The 18,352-nt window shown below is 34.2% G+C and overlaps 1 protein-coding gene across 1 annotated transcript in view; it reads left to right on the forward strand.

The window, feature by feature from the left end:
- Positions 1-18,352, forward strand: part of LOC137857600 (formin-like) — a 150,963-nt gene that overhangs the window by 59,493 nt on the left and 73,118 nt on the right. The window contains exons 7-9 of the mRNA XM_068684309.1: positions 5,906-5,993; positions 15,763-15,824; positions 16,628-16,716. Of these exons, the coding sequence (XP_068540410.1) occupies positions 5,906-5,993; positions 15,763-15,824; positions 16,628-16,716 (239 nt within the window). The remainder of the gene's footprint in view (positions 1-5,905; positions 5,994-15,762; positions 15,825-16,627; positions 16,717-18,352) is intronic.

Consider the following 18,352-nt stretch of genomic DNA (forward strand, 5'->3'; position numbering starts at 1 on the left):
CTTTCTTGCAGCCCCCTTTAAGTACTGGAAGGCCTCTATAAGGTCTCACCTTTTCCTTCTCTTCTCCAGACCGAACAACCCCAACTCCCTCAGCCTCTCTTCATAGGAGAGATGCTCCTGCCCCTTGATCATCTTTTTGGCCCTCCTCTGGACTTGTTCTAACACTTCCGTGTCCTTCTTGTGTTGGGGAAAAAAAGAACAATATACAAGCCCCAAAGCTGAACACATTGCTTCAGGTGGGGTTTCACAAGAGCAGAGCAGAGGGAGAGAATCACCTGCAGCCTGCTGGCCATGCTTGTTTTGGTGCAGCCCAAATACAGTTGACTCTCTGGGCTGCAAGAGCACATTGCTGGCTTATGTTGAGCTTCTTGTCAACCAACACCCCTAGTTCCTTCCTTCTTCTCAGAGGTGCTTTCAATCCATTCTCCACCCAGCCTGCATGGATGATTGTCCTATTTCATCAGACATTTGGGCTCTTAATACATGTTGAACGTGACTCCTATTTTGTGACCCAATTTTTAAAGTATCACTGTGCCAGTATTAAACTGGACTGTTTTCATTATCGTCTCTGTATTTTCTTAAGCTTATATTTCAGTTGTAGTTTTCTGAATATACGATTTCTGTACCTATTGTATTATCCAGTAAGAATACCATTAAAGCATTTGTCTACGAATGTATGATTTATTTAAGAAAACATTTGAAGTTCTACAAATGAAATTGTAAATGAACCTCAAACATAAATTTTCAACTGTAATGTTCAACTATAGATTAAATACTCTACCATTAAGGTCCGCAGCTGTTTATGAAAATAATGAGAACAGAAAACAATCAATATATAAAAACTCTAACCTATTTTGCTGAGAATGATCATCTGTCCTTTTCGAAAGAACTCAGCTTTCAACAGATTTGAGTATAATTTGAAGTGTCTTTCCCCGACTGTGAAAATCTTCTATAGACATTTTCATGTCAGATGAAGCACTGAAGTTTTACATGCAAATAATTTTGTTTTCATTCATTCTAAACTGGTAATATTTCTTGTCTGTACATGTCCATGCAGATTTTTAAGCTGGTAGGCACATGTAATTGCTTTCAAGCCATAGGGCTTCCCTTTCCTGTCAGATTTGCAGAATCAAAATCTGTTCTTGTAGTACCAAACAGAAGAAAAGGGGAATTAGGAAATATAATTGCAAATGAAATAAAAAGCAAGATCCATTATGTATTAAGCTATGATGCCCTGTAAGCCTGGGGGGGAAAAAAAAAAAGAAAGAAGAAAAAAAAAAAAAAAAGGTAATTTAGAAAAGAGCATTCCTTCTCTGTGATTTATTCCATGTGCATTCTGTAGCTCCATTACTGAAGTGACATTCTTTTTCCAGTATATTTGAGGACTTGTGACGAACTTATCCTCCTATGCTTTTTTCAAGAAACAGGATAGTTGGATGTTTGCGATGCCACTCTGACGTCTTCTTGCCAAAACAAAACAAAACCAAAAAAGTAAATGTAATTTGTGTCAGGTGTATGCTCCAAATGAAAGTCCATCAATCATTTTTGGCCCTTTAGTGCAATGATTATCATTTCAAAGACACAGGAGGACATTAAAGATAATGGCTTCTCTGTTGTCTATTATCTCTAACAGACTTCACATAATTATTAACATGTGTTCTCATTTAAGAAGAGTGTCAATATTTTGAGTGAATTGAATTTTTTTAACTGAAAGGGATATGTCTGTCAGCAAGTTTTTTGTCCATCTAACTAAATGAGGAATTACGATTAATGAATTTTGTGTTTCTGCAAGAAGAGCAGATACTGCAGAAAATGTTGGAAGCTTTGCAGGGTTGAAACACAATGACTGTCTTCAGCTGTCTGCATAAGATAATAAACAGTGTTCAAACTTGAGTAAAAGTAGTAAAACGCTAGTGCGTGCTCTTCCGAGGCACTCTCACTTTCTTTTATTTTTTGTGCTGTGCTGAGAAGAATGAATACAGCATTTCCTTATTTGCCACAAGCTCTGCAGTCATGTAGGATGGGGAAGGTATCCATAAAGGGTAAATATCTATTTTGTGGCTTTGTTTTATCCATGTGGTTTTGATAGAAATTACTATCAGATTACTAGATTTCTTACCTCTTATTTTATCTGGAAATGTTGCCACTTGCTTGTCCTTTAGAAAGGAAAGCTAAAAAATAGTTTTTTCTTCATCCAATAGAATTGCAGTTAGAAATACATGTCTCCTAAAATATTAAGAACGTGAATAAAATACAAAACTGTTCAGCCAGGTTAAGTAAATAAAAAATGGTTGAATCTCATTCTCCTTTGAGAAGGTATAGAAGAGATAATGTATAGCATTAAGCTTCCAAAATTTCATTGGTAGTCTTGGGGTGCTTATGTAGAATGGCCTGTGGGGCATGCTTACTTGCTTCTTGAGCAGGATATTCCTCTTCTGTTTCAACAGGGTTTCGGCAGACTACTTATGGGTCCAGGTTGTTGACTTCACTATAAAAGTTAATGAGTGGGAATGTAGGGAAATACTCCAATATACAGGACAGCCTTTTAGCTTATAGTTTCTCTCCATAAAATTAAATATAATGGAAAGAATCCATGCACTAGCAGGAGGAAGGATTTAGCTTTTAATCACTAAAGTAAACTGAATCTGTTCAGATTTCAGCACCAGTAAGTGTCCTGGACAGAATGTAGACATTGCAGTTAGACAAAACAGTGAAGTCTGACATGCAATATTTAATGAAATACATTTCTGTCTACATTAGAGAAACACCTTTTAATGGCAATGACAGAAGAATTTATGAATGTATTTGAGCTTCAGTATGTCTCTTCTTTTAAGTTATATGATAAATATTTGAAAGATATAGAAGAGGCACTTGTTTACAGCAAATCAATGAAATAACGTTAAAATAACAGAGAACACCATGTCGAGCAAATAATGTTATGGATCAGTGAATTAAATACATTAGCATTAGCAATCACTGCTTTGTTACTGAGCCAGTAGATGCTGCATCCATTACAATGATACATTCATAGTCTGGAGGAGCAGCAGGCAGCTGGCAAACCCTGCCAGCTGGCATAGCAACATCAACTGGCGTCAGCTGGATTTTAGCTTCTTACCTGTCACTGCCAGCGAAAAGCAAGTCCCAATATGCTGAGAGGTGATCAGTGATTTGTCTTTTAAAAGCATAGACTAAATAGTTCAATGCAGTCTTTACAAACTTCCATTTTATTTCCCTTACGGTTTTTATGAGCTAGAAAATTTTTTGTATCTCCTTTCCGTTCAGAATTCATACACACATTTAATTCTCTGTCAGTGATTTCCCCAAAATAAGCATTGTTTGGAACAAAAATGAGTATCTTGGAAAACATGTTCTCTGTTTTAGCCCTGATCTTATATTTTTGTTGTAAAATCTTTCAAGTTGCACATTGGTTTTAAAACCTGTAACAAAAGCCCTAAGTAATTCTTCCGTATTACTACTGTGTTTTAGAATAGTTTTATGACCAATTTGAGCTATTCTGTTGTCTTATTGTCCCATTTTTGCTCTATAATGAATAAAATATTAGCCTTCAATTATAGATTTCACTTCACTGAAACTATTTCAGGTAATCTGAGTCTAGTTTGATGTCTGGTAATTGTGACCATGTGTACATTTGTCTAAAATGCATGTTAACATACAGTTGGTCAGGCATTTTAAAACATGAATCTCTGTTCTAGCTTTTAAAATCATACAAGCTATTCTTTAAATGTATTTTTCTAGCCTTTTAAGGTGAAAGCCTTACTTAGGAATGGAAGCTAGTTTGATCATATTTAGAGGATGTTTTAGCATGTAAAAATAGTAGAATATTTTGAAATGTTGTATTATCTATAACAGCTATAGTCTGGAAAGGTTTTGCCTCAAACTAGGCATGTCTAATGGGGTTTATGACAACCTATGAATTTGCCCCTGAACAAGGTCAACCTGAAGGTCAGAGAATGCTATACAAATTGCATATTACTCAAGCCTGTAATTATCCCTGTAAGAAGTTAATGTGCTGGGGAGTTCAGCAAATTCATGTAGAGCTTCAGAAATGACCATACTGAACTGAGCAGTTTGCTCTGAAAAAAACACTGATAACCGGATGTGATGCCTAGGGAGTATTAACTTCTGGTAAATTTTAGCCAAATCATCTTGTCTGGTTGTGTACTCAGGAGGTTAAGAGCCTTAATTCTTTATTGTTTGAAGAAAATATTTTAAATAAAGTTTAAATAGTATTCCTTTCCTAAGTCAAGGTACTATACTTATACCTGTAAATTTCCTACCATATAGGTACTATACCTGTAAATTGAAAAAACTCTCAGGATAGATTTTATTCCCAGTTTTGGCAGAAAATAGCAACATCTAGTTTAACATAAATTTATTTAATTTTGAGTATGTATGACAGGGACATAAAGTCAGATCTTTATTGTCATATATTTGCTGATCTTGTTGAAGGTGGCATGTACTTGTACTTGTTCATGTATTGTCCAATTTTAGCACTCTACAAGTAGTAGTAACTAACTGCAGTTTTTCAGGTGAAAATGTCACTATTGCTTCTCTTTTGCCTGTATTTTTCAACTACAACTCCACTTTTATATAGGTGAATTACTGTGTAGTTGCACAATTAAATATTCCTAAACACAAGCAAGAAATATTTTTATAAGTTGGTATAAGTTTATCATTTAAATATCTGTAATGTGAGCATCTATAAGAATATTCCAGGGAAAACAACAGCTTATAGTTTTGAATATTATTAAATATACAAATATTAATATAATTCAAATATTAAAGTTATATTTAGATGCGTAAATTTAGAAAAAAAAGCTTAGTTTTAATTTTACATGTGATTTATTGTTGTTTATAATATTTGTTCAGCACTATAATTTAAGCCAACTACTTAGATCTTAACTTTTTTTTTTTGTATTTTGAAAAACTTTGCATCTGTGTTGCATTCTGTGATGTGCTGCTGTCGTATATCCCCTTATGATGTAAATCAAAATTGCAAATACGAACAGTCCAGACATTGTGGGAAGTTTGGTTCTGAATACAAGTTTCACATATTGAATCTCTCTCTTCTAACGTCTGAACTACATTCTAAAATCCTGGTAGTTTACCTTATGTTACTTTATTTATGGATTGATAAACATAAGTTCAGTTAATTTAAATTGACAGGTTAATCAGCATAACTTCTTCAAGGTTTCCCTCTCTATTTCTGTCTCTTCCCTGCACCAGACATGTGAAAAATTACAATTTAAAAATTGGTGTATTATACTAACAAGAGTCTGTTACCCAAAATATGAACAAAATCCTCAAATCCATTTGCAGTATCAAAGGCGGGGAAGAAGCAGAATCAGGCAAAAGTGAAAGGAATCATTTTAATAACCTCTGCTGTTCCAGAGAGTGTTGGAAGTACACAATAAATTTCTCCAATTGGTCAAGAAGTGAACCTCTGTCAAAAAGAGTTACATGTGTTCACACTGAAAGATCAACTCTCAGACAAACTAAGGAATTTATGTTGTACTCAGAGTATCTCACAGAGTTTTGCCCTGATCAGCTTAAGGGGAAGACATAAAAATTATGTAACAGAATAAAGATTTGGTGTGTTTTTCGTTTTATCTCTTAATAGCATCCTGCAAATAAGAGCTGATGGTGTTTACCAGTGGTCAGAATTCAAGCTTATGTTTATCAGCCATTCAGCCATTCATCTTTATCAGCCATTAAGATGCAGAGCATCAGTATAAAGACCCTACTACTTCCTTTATTTAATAAAAATGTTTGTAGAAACATTGAGTTCAACTCACAGATTAGTTTCTGTCATTTATGTGAATGAAGACTTTGCAGAATGTTCATTTGATCTCATGTTGATCTCATTATTGAATTATCTTTCTAGATTATCAAATTGTTGGATGGAAAACGATCTCAAACTGTAGGAATTTTAATATCCAGTTTACACCTGGAGATGAAGGATATTCAACAAGGTAAATGTTTCAGAACTATTTACACAGTTATTTTCTCATAGGACCACTTAGAGAATTTCTTACAGCATTTGCTTTAAGTATGATTCTCTTTATGATATCTTAAGAATTATTCTTCCAGTATATTCCAGTATATGTAAAAGCTTCATCTAAATAATCAGAAACAAATTTTGGTACAACTCCTGTACCTTTTCAGCTCACCAATCACTTTTGAGAAAACAGTGTTTTCTCAAAATGTTTTCATATTCCTTTTCCTCCCCTGTGGTTCCTTCCTTTTGCCAAAGCAAGTTCCACACTGACAAAAATTAATCAGAGGTCTCGTATGTAAGTCTTTAGGGTTTCAAACATGCAGTTGTTATTTGTTGAATATTTAAATTCTTCTTTGCTCACAGTATGAAATGCACATCCAAAACTGATGCAGCTACCATGTAACAAGAAGATGATTACTGGATGGCATTTTTCAAAGCATGGGGCTACTCAGTGTATAAATTCCATTACTGGTAGAAATTATCTGAGTTTGCCAATGCAACTGTAGAGAAATAAAGATTTTTCAGAACCCTGGGGTAATTCAGATTCTGCTTATGTTCTGGATTTAAAAAGATATTGTTTAAGGATATTGTTTATTTCTTTTTCACATTAAAAAAAGGAAAATATTCACCATTTAAAACAACTGCTGGAAGAATTCAAGTTGATGTCTCCTTTTTGCTATTGTTTTCCCTCCATCACATGAAAATGCTGGGTAGGGTGTTGAGAAGCTGCTGGCACTGATTATTATTAATTTCAGAAGAGCCTTTGAGCATCTAACACTTTAAAAGCACAAGGGTTTACAGATGGCTCTTGGGGTGGAGAGAAAGAAGAAGGAACAACTTTGTGCCTGCCAGTATTGTGTGAAAGGTATCAGAATGAGATGGGAAAAAAAACTGTTATTATTGAAGATGTGAATAATTTACTGGCAGGAATTATAACAGCATAGGATAGGATAGCAGCTGTAATATAAAAAACGAGTAGTATTATTAAGTTTCTGCAGAGGTACTTTTTATTTTCTATGCCGTGATGTTCTACTAAAATAAGGCATATGTGACTGCAGCATATCTATTTCTATCTCAGTTGTTTGCTGTACTTCTACACCCTTTGAAACCCTTTGACCAGTTTATCCCAAATTTGAGAGAGAAGTGTTCAAAGTATTTGAATGTGTGTACACTAGTATTTTAGTTTGAATTAGCAGTGTACTGTTGAAGCAAATCTACCAGTTTTCCCCTTAGCTGTGTGCAGTCTGAGTGCACAAATATTCTTTGGAATTAAATTAAACTGGACTTTCTGTTCAGGGAGCACACCAGCAGTCTTCACCTATAGCAGTCTTTAAAGTCCACAGTATCAGATGAGCTAGTTTAAAGTAAAACTCCCTGAAATATGTATAGCATGAATACTGCATCCCCAGTACCATCTGCAGGTCTACAGGACTACACTGCTTGCAGTTTGTGGACAGTGTTAATGTAGTCCTACAAGTTTAATGAAAATTAGTGTTAGTAGAAGAGGGACGCCAAAGCAAGTGTCCTGTCACCGAGGCAAGTTTGTAACTCATCGCCTGCTCTGTTCTGAGAGGTAGCAAATGACTGGCCTGTCACCACATGTGTTGCTCAAGGCAGCAATAGGATATGCTGTCACTTGCTTTTGGAAGCAGCTAGGTGATACAAGAGGAATTTGGGAATACTGTGTTTTGTTGCTTTTTTTTTAGGGGAACTTTTTTTTTTTTTAAATAAATTTCAAAACAGTATGAGTGATTCTAATCAAGATCTGTGTGTATATTCTATTTGGGAAAAAAAAAAAAAAAAAAGAAAACCCAAGAAAAATAAATAGTTCACCAGACTCGCGGAAAACATCTGTATTATAGAAAGGCCTACTAGAAATGCATACTATAATGAGGACAAAAGTAGTTATGCTTGCATAACTACTTAAAAAAAAATAGTTATGCATACATCTAGTGTATTTTTTCCCTATTTTTTGTTTAATTTAAAAATGTGTGGAGTCCTGCCTTTCAGCAGACTTTAAGGGCTGCTGTAGTCAATGACCAGAAAGATCATAATAAGCTAAATAGCTCATGACAACATTTAACCAAAAAAGAGTATGATCATTTCATGCATTTGATGCTGAAGGTCAAAGGCTTTTTTTTATTTTGTTTGTTTGTTTTAGAAAGTAGAGTTACAAAGAGTTACTTCTGAGAAAAATAAAAATTAAACACTCATTCATTTTTTCAAGCCACTTTCCATTGCATAATTCAGTATTTGAAAGATGAGGAAGAGAAAAGTTAACTGTCTTTGTCAGCTTGCAACAGAGAATGAATAAACTTGTAGGAAAAGAAAATTGAAATGAAAAATAGGGCATATAATTTTATTTCAAGTTGTTCTGACTGTATTTCTTGAAAAGCCATAAACAAATGAATTTACTGTCCATGCATTGTTACTCTATCTTAAATGTCAGTTATAGGTATAGAAAAACTATCCCCAAATTACTTCTGTGAAGAATTGTCATATGCATAGAAAGGTATGCAAAAAAGTAGACAATTGTAGAGAAAACAATAATCCCCCCCCAAATTACACACTTCTCTAAGATACTGTGAGATTTCTACATCTGTAGGATTACCCTCTCAAGCTAAAGTAAATAGCTTCACAACATATTCTTTAGATAACTCAGCAGTGCAAAACAAATAAACGACCATATCTGGCACCCAGATGTTTCAGCTTGCATTTGATAATGAGCCAGCTGCCACACTTTGGGAAGGGAATCTCCTGCACATGTTCGTTTGAGAGAGTTCATCCTTTAACAGATACATTTAAATTCTTCCTGCATCTGGGCACAGTCTAGGGAGATGGCAGGGTAAAAATAAACATTTTGTGTAGTATTGACACTTATATGACAAATACGGAAAGTTTATATTGTCATTCTGCACCTGTCCTGATACTCAGCTTTTTGGAAGGTGGGAGAGATCCTAAGTGCTGTAATATTCTGAGAACAGTAACAAATGTTACTGGTGAATTTAGTACTGAAGAGGGCAATACAGTTTCTAGTTAGACCACTATTAATAATATTAATTTCCTGAGCAGAAGTGGACAGAATATGTCTGTCTCAGTATGCTATATAGAACCTGTATATATACTTAAAAATCAAATAGAGGTAAATTGTGCATAGGTTTGAGATTATTTTCAAGTCATTTTCACTGTTTGTTTTTTTTTTTTTTTTTTTTTAATTAACATTTACACAGGAAGGGATGAGGAATAGTGGAAATCAGCTGTGAGATAAGGAACATGCTGTTAACACTGCAGAATTAAAGAAGTAAATTCTTTTTCATGAGTGTGCTTCCGTCTTTCTTCTGTCATTGTTCAGCTGAAACATTACAGCTTGAGACAAACTTGTGGCTCAAGACTACTTGTGTGGTTTTGTTGTTAAAATATTACAACTCATCCATAGTGAGGAGATTCAGTTCTGTAACTAATTGGAAATGCTGGTTATAAGTATATGCAAAGACCCTCTGTGGGCACTGGTTCCAACAGCTTACTGGCCATCATTCCAGTCACTCAGGCAGTTTCCTTTAGAGAGCTAGCCATAGCAGTGGACTAGAAAGCGAATAATAATAATATTGTTTGTAGTTTAGGTCATCTGGACTGGCTTCCCATGAGGTACTGAGATCTTTGAGAGTAAACATACAAAATTTTGGGAAAGCTCAGATGAAGAATAGTTTTAGTTACAGAAGGTAAGATGTAGATAAAATATAGATGCCTGTGTCCAAAAGAGTGATTCTCCCAAGTCGTTGCCTACTGCCATAGTGCCTGCATTTTGCCACTTAAAATTGTGAGGCACAAGAAGTTCTGCTTTGGTATGTTGCTGGAAATAACTCCTTGTCTAATACCTCCTATTTCTATCAGGATGACTAGATGTGAGAACTAGGTCTTCTCACATACTGGAATATTTTCTTTGGGACCAAATCTATGAGATGTGGTAGATCACACCAGATGCACACTTTATAGCTTATTGCACTCTGTGGCAATGAAGTACCGCATTACTCCATGCAGAACAGCTGCAGACTGTGCTAACACAGTTACCCAGGCAAGTGTTCAACACAGGATAGTGCTGTAATGCTGTCAGAACTTAGCTTGTATGGCAAAGGAGAGAGCTGAATGGTGATCCTTGGCATTAAGACTATTTATAATGCTAATTATATATATATTACATATATATTATTTCATAGACTTTGGGTGATTAAATGTAATGTGTAATACTCCATTTATTAAATCTGAACAGTACCGGCCAACCTGTAATAGCATGTATGGGGACCTAGTATGTTCATTGTGCATTTGAAGCATTCTTTTGTTTACCAAAAATGCAAGCTATGTATGCAGAGGCACATTAAGCTTTGAAGATAATAAAGAACTTAGATCATACTTAGATGGGATGAATTAAAATTGATTTTGTTACAAAACATGGGTCGTGCCATCTGCTTTTGTAGATTCACCTTCATGTGGAAAAGATTTATTAGGGGACTAGTATCACAGTAATGATATTCTGATGATGGACAATGCAAATGGCTATCATGCCAATCTACATTTAAAAAATTGCTTTGTATTGTGGGAGGAGACAATCTGACTTTCTAGAAAGAACACTTATAATACTATTGTGCAATGGCAGCCAACCAATTAGAAAAGTGTTTGATTGGTCTTCTCCAACTTGATTTGTGATTTACCCTCCATTGTCAACATATTGGAGCAAATAATTGGAAGAATGTGAACAGCAGCTTAACTCACCCACACTGATGACCAGTTCAATAACCATTCAAATTATATATCATGTTTCTAATCATTCTGTCATTTCTGTGTGGTCTTCCTCTAATGAGAGGCTATACGAGTTATATAAATAGGCTGCATAGAGAACAGTATCATTTTTAACTAGGCACTTGTCTTAACACCCAAGAACCTATGTCTTAATAATAATGGAAGGTATTCCAAAGCAACTCTAATCTGCAAACCTTAGTGGGCTCAGAATTTCTAAATCCCAGCTTGTGTTTCAACCATATCATGTGGCACAAATAATTTCACAATTCTATTCTCTATTGTATTTTAGTAATACTTTTGGATAAAGTAAAGTGTTTTGGAATATTTCTTACTTTCACTATATGAAAAGAGTGTTAAGGATTTTCAACTAAAATATTTTGAGGAATGGAAGCAGAGGTAAAAGTTACAACTGTTGTTCTGAAATTGTTTGACTTTTCCATCTATACAGAATATTATGCATATGCATTCTGTGCATTCTGCATACTACAGATGAAGTACAGAGATAGCTGTATACCCATCTCAGAAGCTGGAAAGCAATTTCCTTAAGAGTTACTTTCTTTGTTCTGTAAAATTCACAACATATGTTTTTGTACGTCTGCCTTGGGCATCCAGTCTAATGTTGGTTGCCAGAGTCTTTTGTTCATGTCTTCTTGCAGCAGATGATCTTTCCTAGTCTTCTAAACCTACATTGTGCATATGTTGCTTCTTAGTATTGTATATCTTAAAGTTTTTGTATTGTGTGATTGGTAAACACTGGAGAAAACCCTTAAATAAGTTCAAACCATCAGATCAATTTTTCAGAAGTTAACCAGAGCAATTTGGGTACTTTAGGTGGTTTTGTCAAGTAGGGATTTGTATTTAACAATCACAGTGTCTTCCCAGTTGACTACATCAGTCACAGTTTCATTTGCATTTCATGGTGATGAGCTTCATGTTCTCATGATACTCGTGGTTCTCCTTACTCAGAAGAATATAACACATAAAAGAAATCAAGTACTTTCAGGCCAAATGAATTCAACTTTTGCAAGCTCTTTTTATTTAAATAAAATATTTCTGTTTTATCATGAAGGAGCAGTAAAGATAATTTCTTCATATTTCATAGTTTAATTGTCACATTAAGTGGCGTGATACTGTTGCATATATGTAAGCTCTTTCGTCAGGACTTAAATCCTGATTTAACCAAAATGTGATTAGTAGGAGTGAGGCTGTATATCAGAGTCAGCCTTAAGACTTTTGGTATTTAGGCAAGTTAAGAAGAAAGAACTGTCTTTTTCATATTTAACCTTTAAGCTCTACAGTTGTATGTAGACTGCAGACAGTATACTTTAAATTCTCGGCTTCTCTTTGGTTTACATTTTTAAAGCGATAAAATAGAGCATGTGAAAAATCTGTGCCAGTAGGGAATCTGTTTTTTACAGTTAGATTCATTTTTAAAAAGAGTCTGTTAAAAACCTTTGGTAAAAGTTTATATTTGAAGCATTACTCTTAGCATGTGAAATGTAGTTGGCAAGTATTTTTATGTGCCTGTTAGTTTGAATGCATGATGCTGATCTGTTTTTTGTCCTAGCTGACGGTTATTATATCCTAATGGGTGCAACCCTGCACTAATGATCCTTGTGTATATAAATTCTTCTTGTTGTGAGCAGACACCATAGGCCACATAAAAATGTTTGCCTCAATTTCCCTGCAAAAAAGGATCTCAGAAACCAGACTTGGCCAAGTAACAGATTTTTTAAAGGTAGAGGAACCCAATAAAATTACCAGCTTTTCACAGCATGAGTCTACTTCCTTTCAACATTGTGAGGTGTAGGTGAAATATTCTAACTGAACTGACAGTGTAAGGAAGACAGCTAACTAGAAAGCAAGATAAAAGTAAAACCCACCAATGATGATTGATATTGTAATAGCTATTAATTGTTTTGGAGCCTCTTTTGTAGATTTATGACTCTTCACCTATATTACTTACACTTATGTGAGTCTTGATATAATGAAATTCAATGCATTAAAGAATTGTGGCTAAATTCACTGTATCTGGAATAGCATTTTGAAAAACATCAAAGCTCTTATTAATTTTATTAATGTTAAAATACATAAGAATAAAGCTTTTCTTTGTTTGTAACAAAACAAATTGAAAAGGTTTAGTTCCTTGCAGCTCTAAGGAAAAAGTAAAGTAATTAGTTTCTTTGATCTAGAGAAATTTTTTTTTCAGCTGCCCCGACTCAAGTTAATTTACACAACAACATACTGTGAACTTATTGCACATGCTGTATTTTAGGAAGAATATGAAGAATACTGAGACACCTGTGAATTTGGGGATTTCTTCCAGCTTTTAAAATCAATGTTTCTTTTTTTTTTTTTTTTTAATTAAAAAAAAAAAAAGGAGAAAGAAGAAAAATAAAATGGCCAATTTTTGTAATTCTATATGTTTTCATTTTTGTCTTCTGCTCCAAATGTGCATGGCATTAAGTTTGATCAGTTTGAATGAAAAAATATAGAAGGAAAAACAAAAAGTTATAAAGTACATAAAGACTAATCAAAGGAATCTGCTGTCAATTTTGCCAGTACTTCTGTTTTTTTGAATGTGTGTCTCTACATATGCTAACATCCTAAGATGTCATTCTGTCGTTGAATTGAGAAATGTGGCTAGATTTTAACTGCGCCCTGTCTGCGTGGACATTACCAATAACAGCAGGACAGGTTGTATATCAAGTAGGCCAGAAAATATTTTCTTCATACTTCCATTGAAACAGACAGTTGCCCCAAAAGATAAAATAATTCATATTAATGTCTCTTAACACTGATTATTATTAATTCTGTTTAAAATTTGTTAACAGCTCATATTGTGTTTTATTAATCTCAAACATTTTGGCATAGGGAATATTTATCATGTTACTTGAAACCAATGCTTTTTTTCTTAGGGCTGTTGTTAAGTACAGAAAAGTTTTTAACTACCGAGCATTCGGCATTAAAAAAACACTTTGTGATTTTGGCACCATCTTTGTCACAGTTATATGTACAAACATTGATATTCTTGTTAATGTGTTCTTTTTTCAAAATCCTTGCTCTCATTCTAATAGTTCTATTCTTTAAAAGATCAACTATTTGTTATGTGATTTGCATTTCTAGTAAGAGTTAAAATTACTTCCTATAAGTTGTTTTTCTAAACAACTATGGACTAATTTTTTTTCTTCATAAGCAGATTTCAGACTATTCCAAAATAGGGTGGAAGTGAAAGCACAAGGGAAAATTTTTGAATTAAATATGCATATGTAAAAATCATTATGTTAAACATATTAGACTATGAAAACAATTTTCCAGTAGCTTTTCTAATCACTAAGGGTTTTTGAAATTTCACTGGATAATGCAAAATATAATGCAGTTCATGAAACAGTCTTGCTAGAGTCAACAGATGGTCTCATAGATTCAATTCCTAAGGATTTTTCTTTAAAAACAGAATTTTTTCTAGCTCGATAGGTGGGGTTTTATATTTGGTTACACTCTTGGGAGTTTTGAATATTTGAAATAAGACAAAATAGCTGTAGACATTGTTTTTTGTTTGTTTTTTTTCACTGATATTGTCTTCTCCAATATAGTTCTTTACTTCTAAGCCAGGTGTAATGTCAACAGATTGAATCATAATTGACAAGCAAAATTTTAAAGCATTCTAAATGTCATTGGACCTTTTAATAAAATTAATTACCCTGCCACAGAGAAAATTTACTAGCCTGCTGGTTAATATCACAATGTAAAATCGTGGGGAAGGTGGAAGAGCAGGCGAAAGCTTATTACTTTTAAATAATTATTTAAAGATGTGTTACTTGCCTCTTTCAAGCTTGGATCGCAAATACAGCAAAAGCTTTTAAAATCTTCTAAATTCACTAGTAGTCAAGTTTCCTTTGAATGAATATAATCCAATTGAAATTAAAAGTTATCAAGTACTAGTAACAGGGTGATTCACTGGTTATGTGGGAAACTGGTAGAGGCCTTAATCTTGATTCTTTTAGGATTAGTGTTCCCAATAACACTTAAACATAAGTCAGTAGTTGGGAAATTGAGCCCGATCCCATTAGTAATCTTGATAAAATAGTGTTCTAGAAAAATTAAACATCCAAGTTATTCATCTTCCATTGTGCATCTCTTAGCTTGCTGGACTTACAGAGCATTAGAAAGAGAGATGAACCAATACACTGCCTAAATTTTAATGGGATTTTCAAGTGTTGGAAACACATAATACTGTATAATCCAAATGTAGTAACATTTGGAACTAAGCTAGGAAACATTTTGAGACTTCATTTTTGGTAACAAGCAATAATTAATCATTGAAAAATATACTTTTGGTGTCTGTGTGAGATTTAGAAATCTTTATCTGGAAATTTTCTTGTGGGTAGTTTTCTAGTGGATAAAGCTAACTCAATTGCAAACTTCTTTGTGAAGATACCTTAAAAATCTTTAACAACTTTATTTTTTTGCAAGTTTGTCTACCAACTTCCCAAGATTGGTAGCTCCAAGACAAACTGATCTCAGTTTTGTATCTCCCTGAACTCCCATGCACACAGGGATACTTTAAATGCCCTAACTCTCAATTTCTTCCTATTCAGCCTTCTAAGCTATTGCGAAATCTGTGCTATTCATTGTCTGGTATACCGTGTTCTCATGTTCTTCAGGCTGGCAGCTACACAGAAAGCTGACCACCTGGCAGGTCATATCATTGACTGCTGAATATACTGGAGAGTAGAACTCCATTCTCCTGAGACAGAGTTTATAAGTTCTTGCATGATTGCTGCCATATATTCAGAAGAATAAGATGTTGAAAATAGAAAATACTAATTGGATGTAAATACATTTTTTAATGTTTTAAGGGCAGATCTCTTTCCATATGTTTCCCAAGAAACAGAATTGAACTCACGGTTTGTTTTCTAACAACTAATTTGTGACTGTATCCTATACAGCTATTCTGTGTGTTGATGACTCTGTAGTAGACCTGGAAACACTGGAAGCGCTTTATGAGAATGTAAGTAAGTTGGGATACATCTGTGCTTAATCACCATAGCATTCAGAATTTCAGATGTTCAATAAGTAAAGTTTTATTTTATCTTGTCATTTAAAACTAGAGACATTATGTAGAAAAAATATTTAAGGAATTTAACAATAATAAAATAGGTGGCATCAAAAGATACCATTGAGATGCGTATTTCTCTGACTGGCTTAAAAGTCAGAAGTTTAAAACATTGACATGCCTTTGGAATCAGGCTAAAATGATGTAACAGTAAGTGATGTAACAATTAACAGAAGAAGAAACATCTAGCAATGTTCTCTTCTGAACTGCCTGAAAAATACTTGTCTTATTAAAGGCATGTTGTGTGCTAACATGCTGAATTTTCCTCATCCAAGATATAAGTGGATAAAGCAGTGAACTCAGGCTAGTGCATTGCCATCCTTACCTAAGTTGCTTTGTAGACAGCATTCTTTAATTGAGACTGTGTGATGCTGAAGTTTCATACAAAAATATGTTTATAGTTGGCTGTAGAAATATCAGAGCTACCTCTATGATCTAAATGCTTTGAAGCATCCTATACCAATATTTGCAGTGCCATGCCCTACAAGGATGCCTTGCTTTATGAACATCGTAGTAAATGGAACTGCAATGCAGTGAAGGAAATTGTCATACTAGATCAGTGCTAGGTCACTCTTTTGGATAATCTAAATATGTCCATCTAAGTATATAATTATTTGAAGAAAACAGGTAGAGCAATATTTTTTTTATTAAAAAAATATATATATATGTTATTAATTACTTTATATTAATTCACTCAGAGAGCACAAAAAGATGAACTGGAGAAAATCAAGCAATATTATCAGACTTCAAAAGAGGAAGAACTGAAGCTTCTGGACAAACCAGAACAGTAAGAGTTTTTTTCTTAATATTTTATCAATTATGTAGTGTAGTCCTTTGGTGTGATATGTTAAAAAGAATCTTTATACATAATATTTGCTAGATAATATTTTTTTTTTCCTGCATTTCAAGGCATGGTGTTAAAGTTGTGTTTATCTCACTTTTGAGATAAACACATGGTCTATTGAGATAAATACTTGGTCTACTTGGAGCACCAGAACTGATTAAATATGTGGCCTTAAATCAATAAAAAATTATGTTCCTATTCTTACATTTGTAGAAGGCTTATCCTTCCCTTAGAGCTCTTAAGGCTCTTTTAAATTAAAAGCCTGGTCCCATAAAGCAGGGCCAGACTGATTTTGCTTGTTAATACTTTGGAAGAGCTACAAAAACAGACGGTTTTGGGGAGTCTGAGGCACAATGTACACTGTTTGGAGCCTACTAGGCTGATTCCACAGTTTGTCTCCTGTGGCCATTGTGGGCAGAGACAAATATTTGGATGAAACAGTTCCTAGGTGCAGCTCCTGTTGTTGTGATAAACTTCAGACCAATCTGGAAATCATAAAAATCTGTGAACAGTATGGTAAACCTGAATTTTATTTTAGTGTTTGTATTTGATTCCAGATTAGGTTTACTAGTGGTATTTGTCTTCTGCTGCTTTGCCACTTTTCCCTTTGTATTTCCATCCTCTCCTAATCACAATGTGATTTCCTGCCTTGAAGCACCAACCCATTTTGCATCCTTTTCTCTCTCAATTTTTTTATTTTCTGCTGTCTTTGGCATAAGAAAGGGTAGCAAGGGGAAGAATTGAAACAGTAGAGATGGCATATTGTTGTTTGATGTCAGACTTACTACATTTCCAAACCTTTTTCCCATTAGACTGTTGATGGTGAAGAGTGGATTTTTTTTTCCTCTTTCTCCTAACACAAAGCAGCTAACTACTCAATGGTGATAGCTACATACAGTTCACTAGAGATAATTCATCTTGGAAAATGAGGCTATCATGCTCTCTTGAGTAAGAGTGGCTTAAGAACGCTTATACTATCGTGTTCAGGTATCCTGTATCCATTATTTTTCATTGCCTTGGCTTGGTGCATAAGAATACATTGTGTGACTAGTTGATGTTTTCCAGAGTTTGAATCTTTGGCAACCTGCAAGTCTGAGTGAAATAAATATAAATGTATTTTGTGTTCTGGAAAACATGAGTCTTGTACAGCTCTAGAGTTATAAAAGGTTGTCTCTTTTTGTAAATTATAGTGGAGAGAGGTTGGTGGAGAGAGGCAGATCTTAAACACAAAGTTTGACTTAGTCTATAATTGTTCCATAATTAAAAGTAAAGAATTGTAAATAAAGTAGTTATACTTGGTCATTCAGAGTGAAATAATAGTGTTAAAAGCAAAAGCTACTCTGTCAATCATTAATCTTTGTTGTCACTGCAAGTCTTCTTTATCCCTTTTTCATTCTGTTAAACTGCATAAGTTAGGAAAGTTAGCTTTTCAAGATGTTGCCTCTTAAGTAATTTCTATTGCTCCTTCAAAACAAAGTCCCTTCTGAAAACTCAGTAGATCAAGTTTTAGCCTGAATGCAGAACTAGAGATTTGTTGGAACTACATATGCTTAATAACGCCATAAAACATTAAAGACAG

The sequence above is a fragment of the Anas acuta genome, chromosome 5 (genome assembly GCF_963932015.1).
Source record: "Anas acuta chromosome 5, bAnaAcu1.1, whole genome shotgun sequence".
Taxonomy (NCBI): domain Eukaryota; kingdom Metazoa; phylum Chordata; class Aves; order Anseriformes; family Anatidae; genus Anas; species Anas acuta.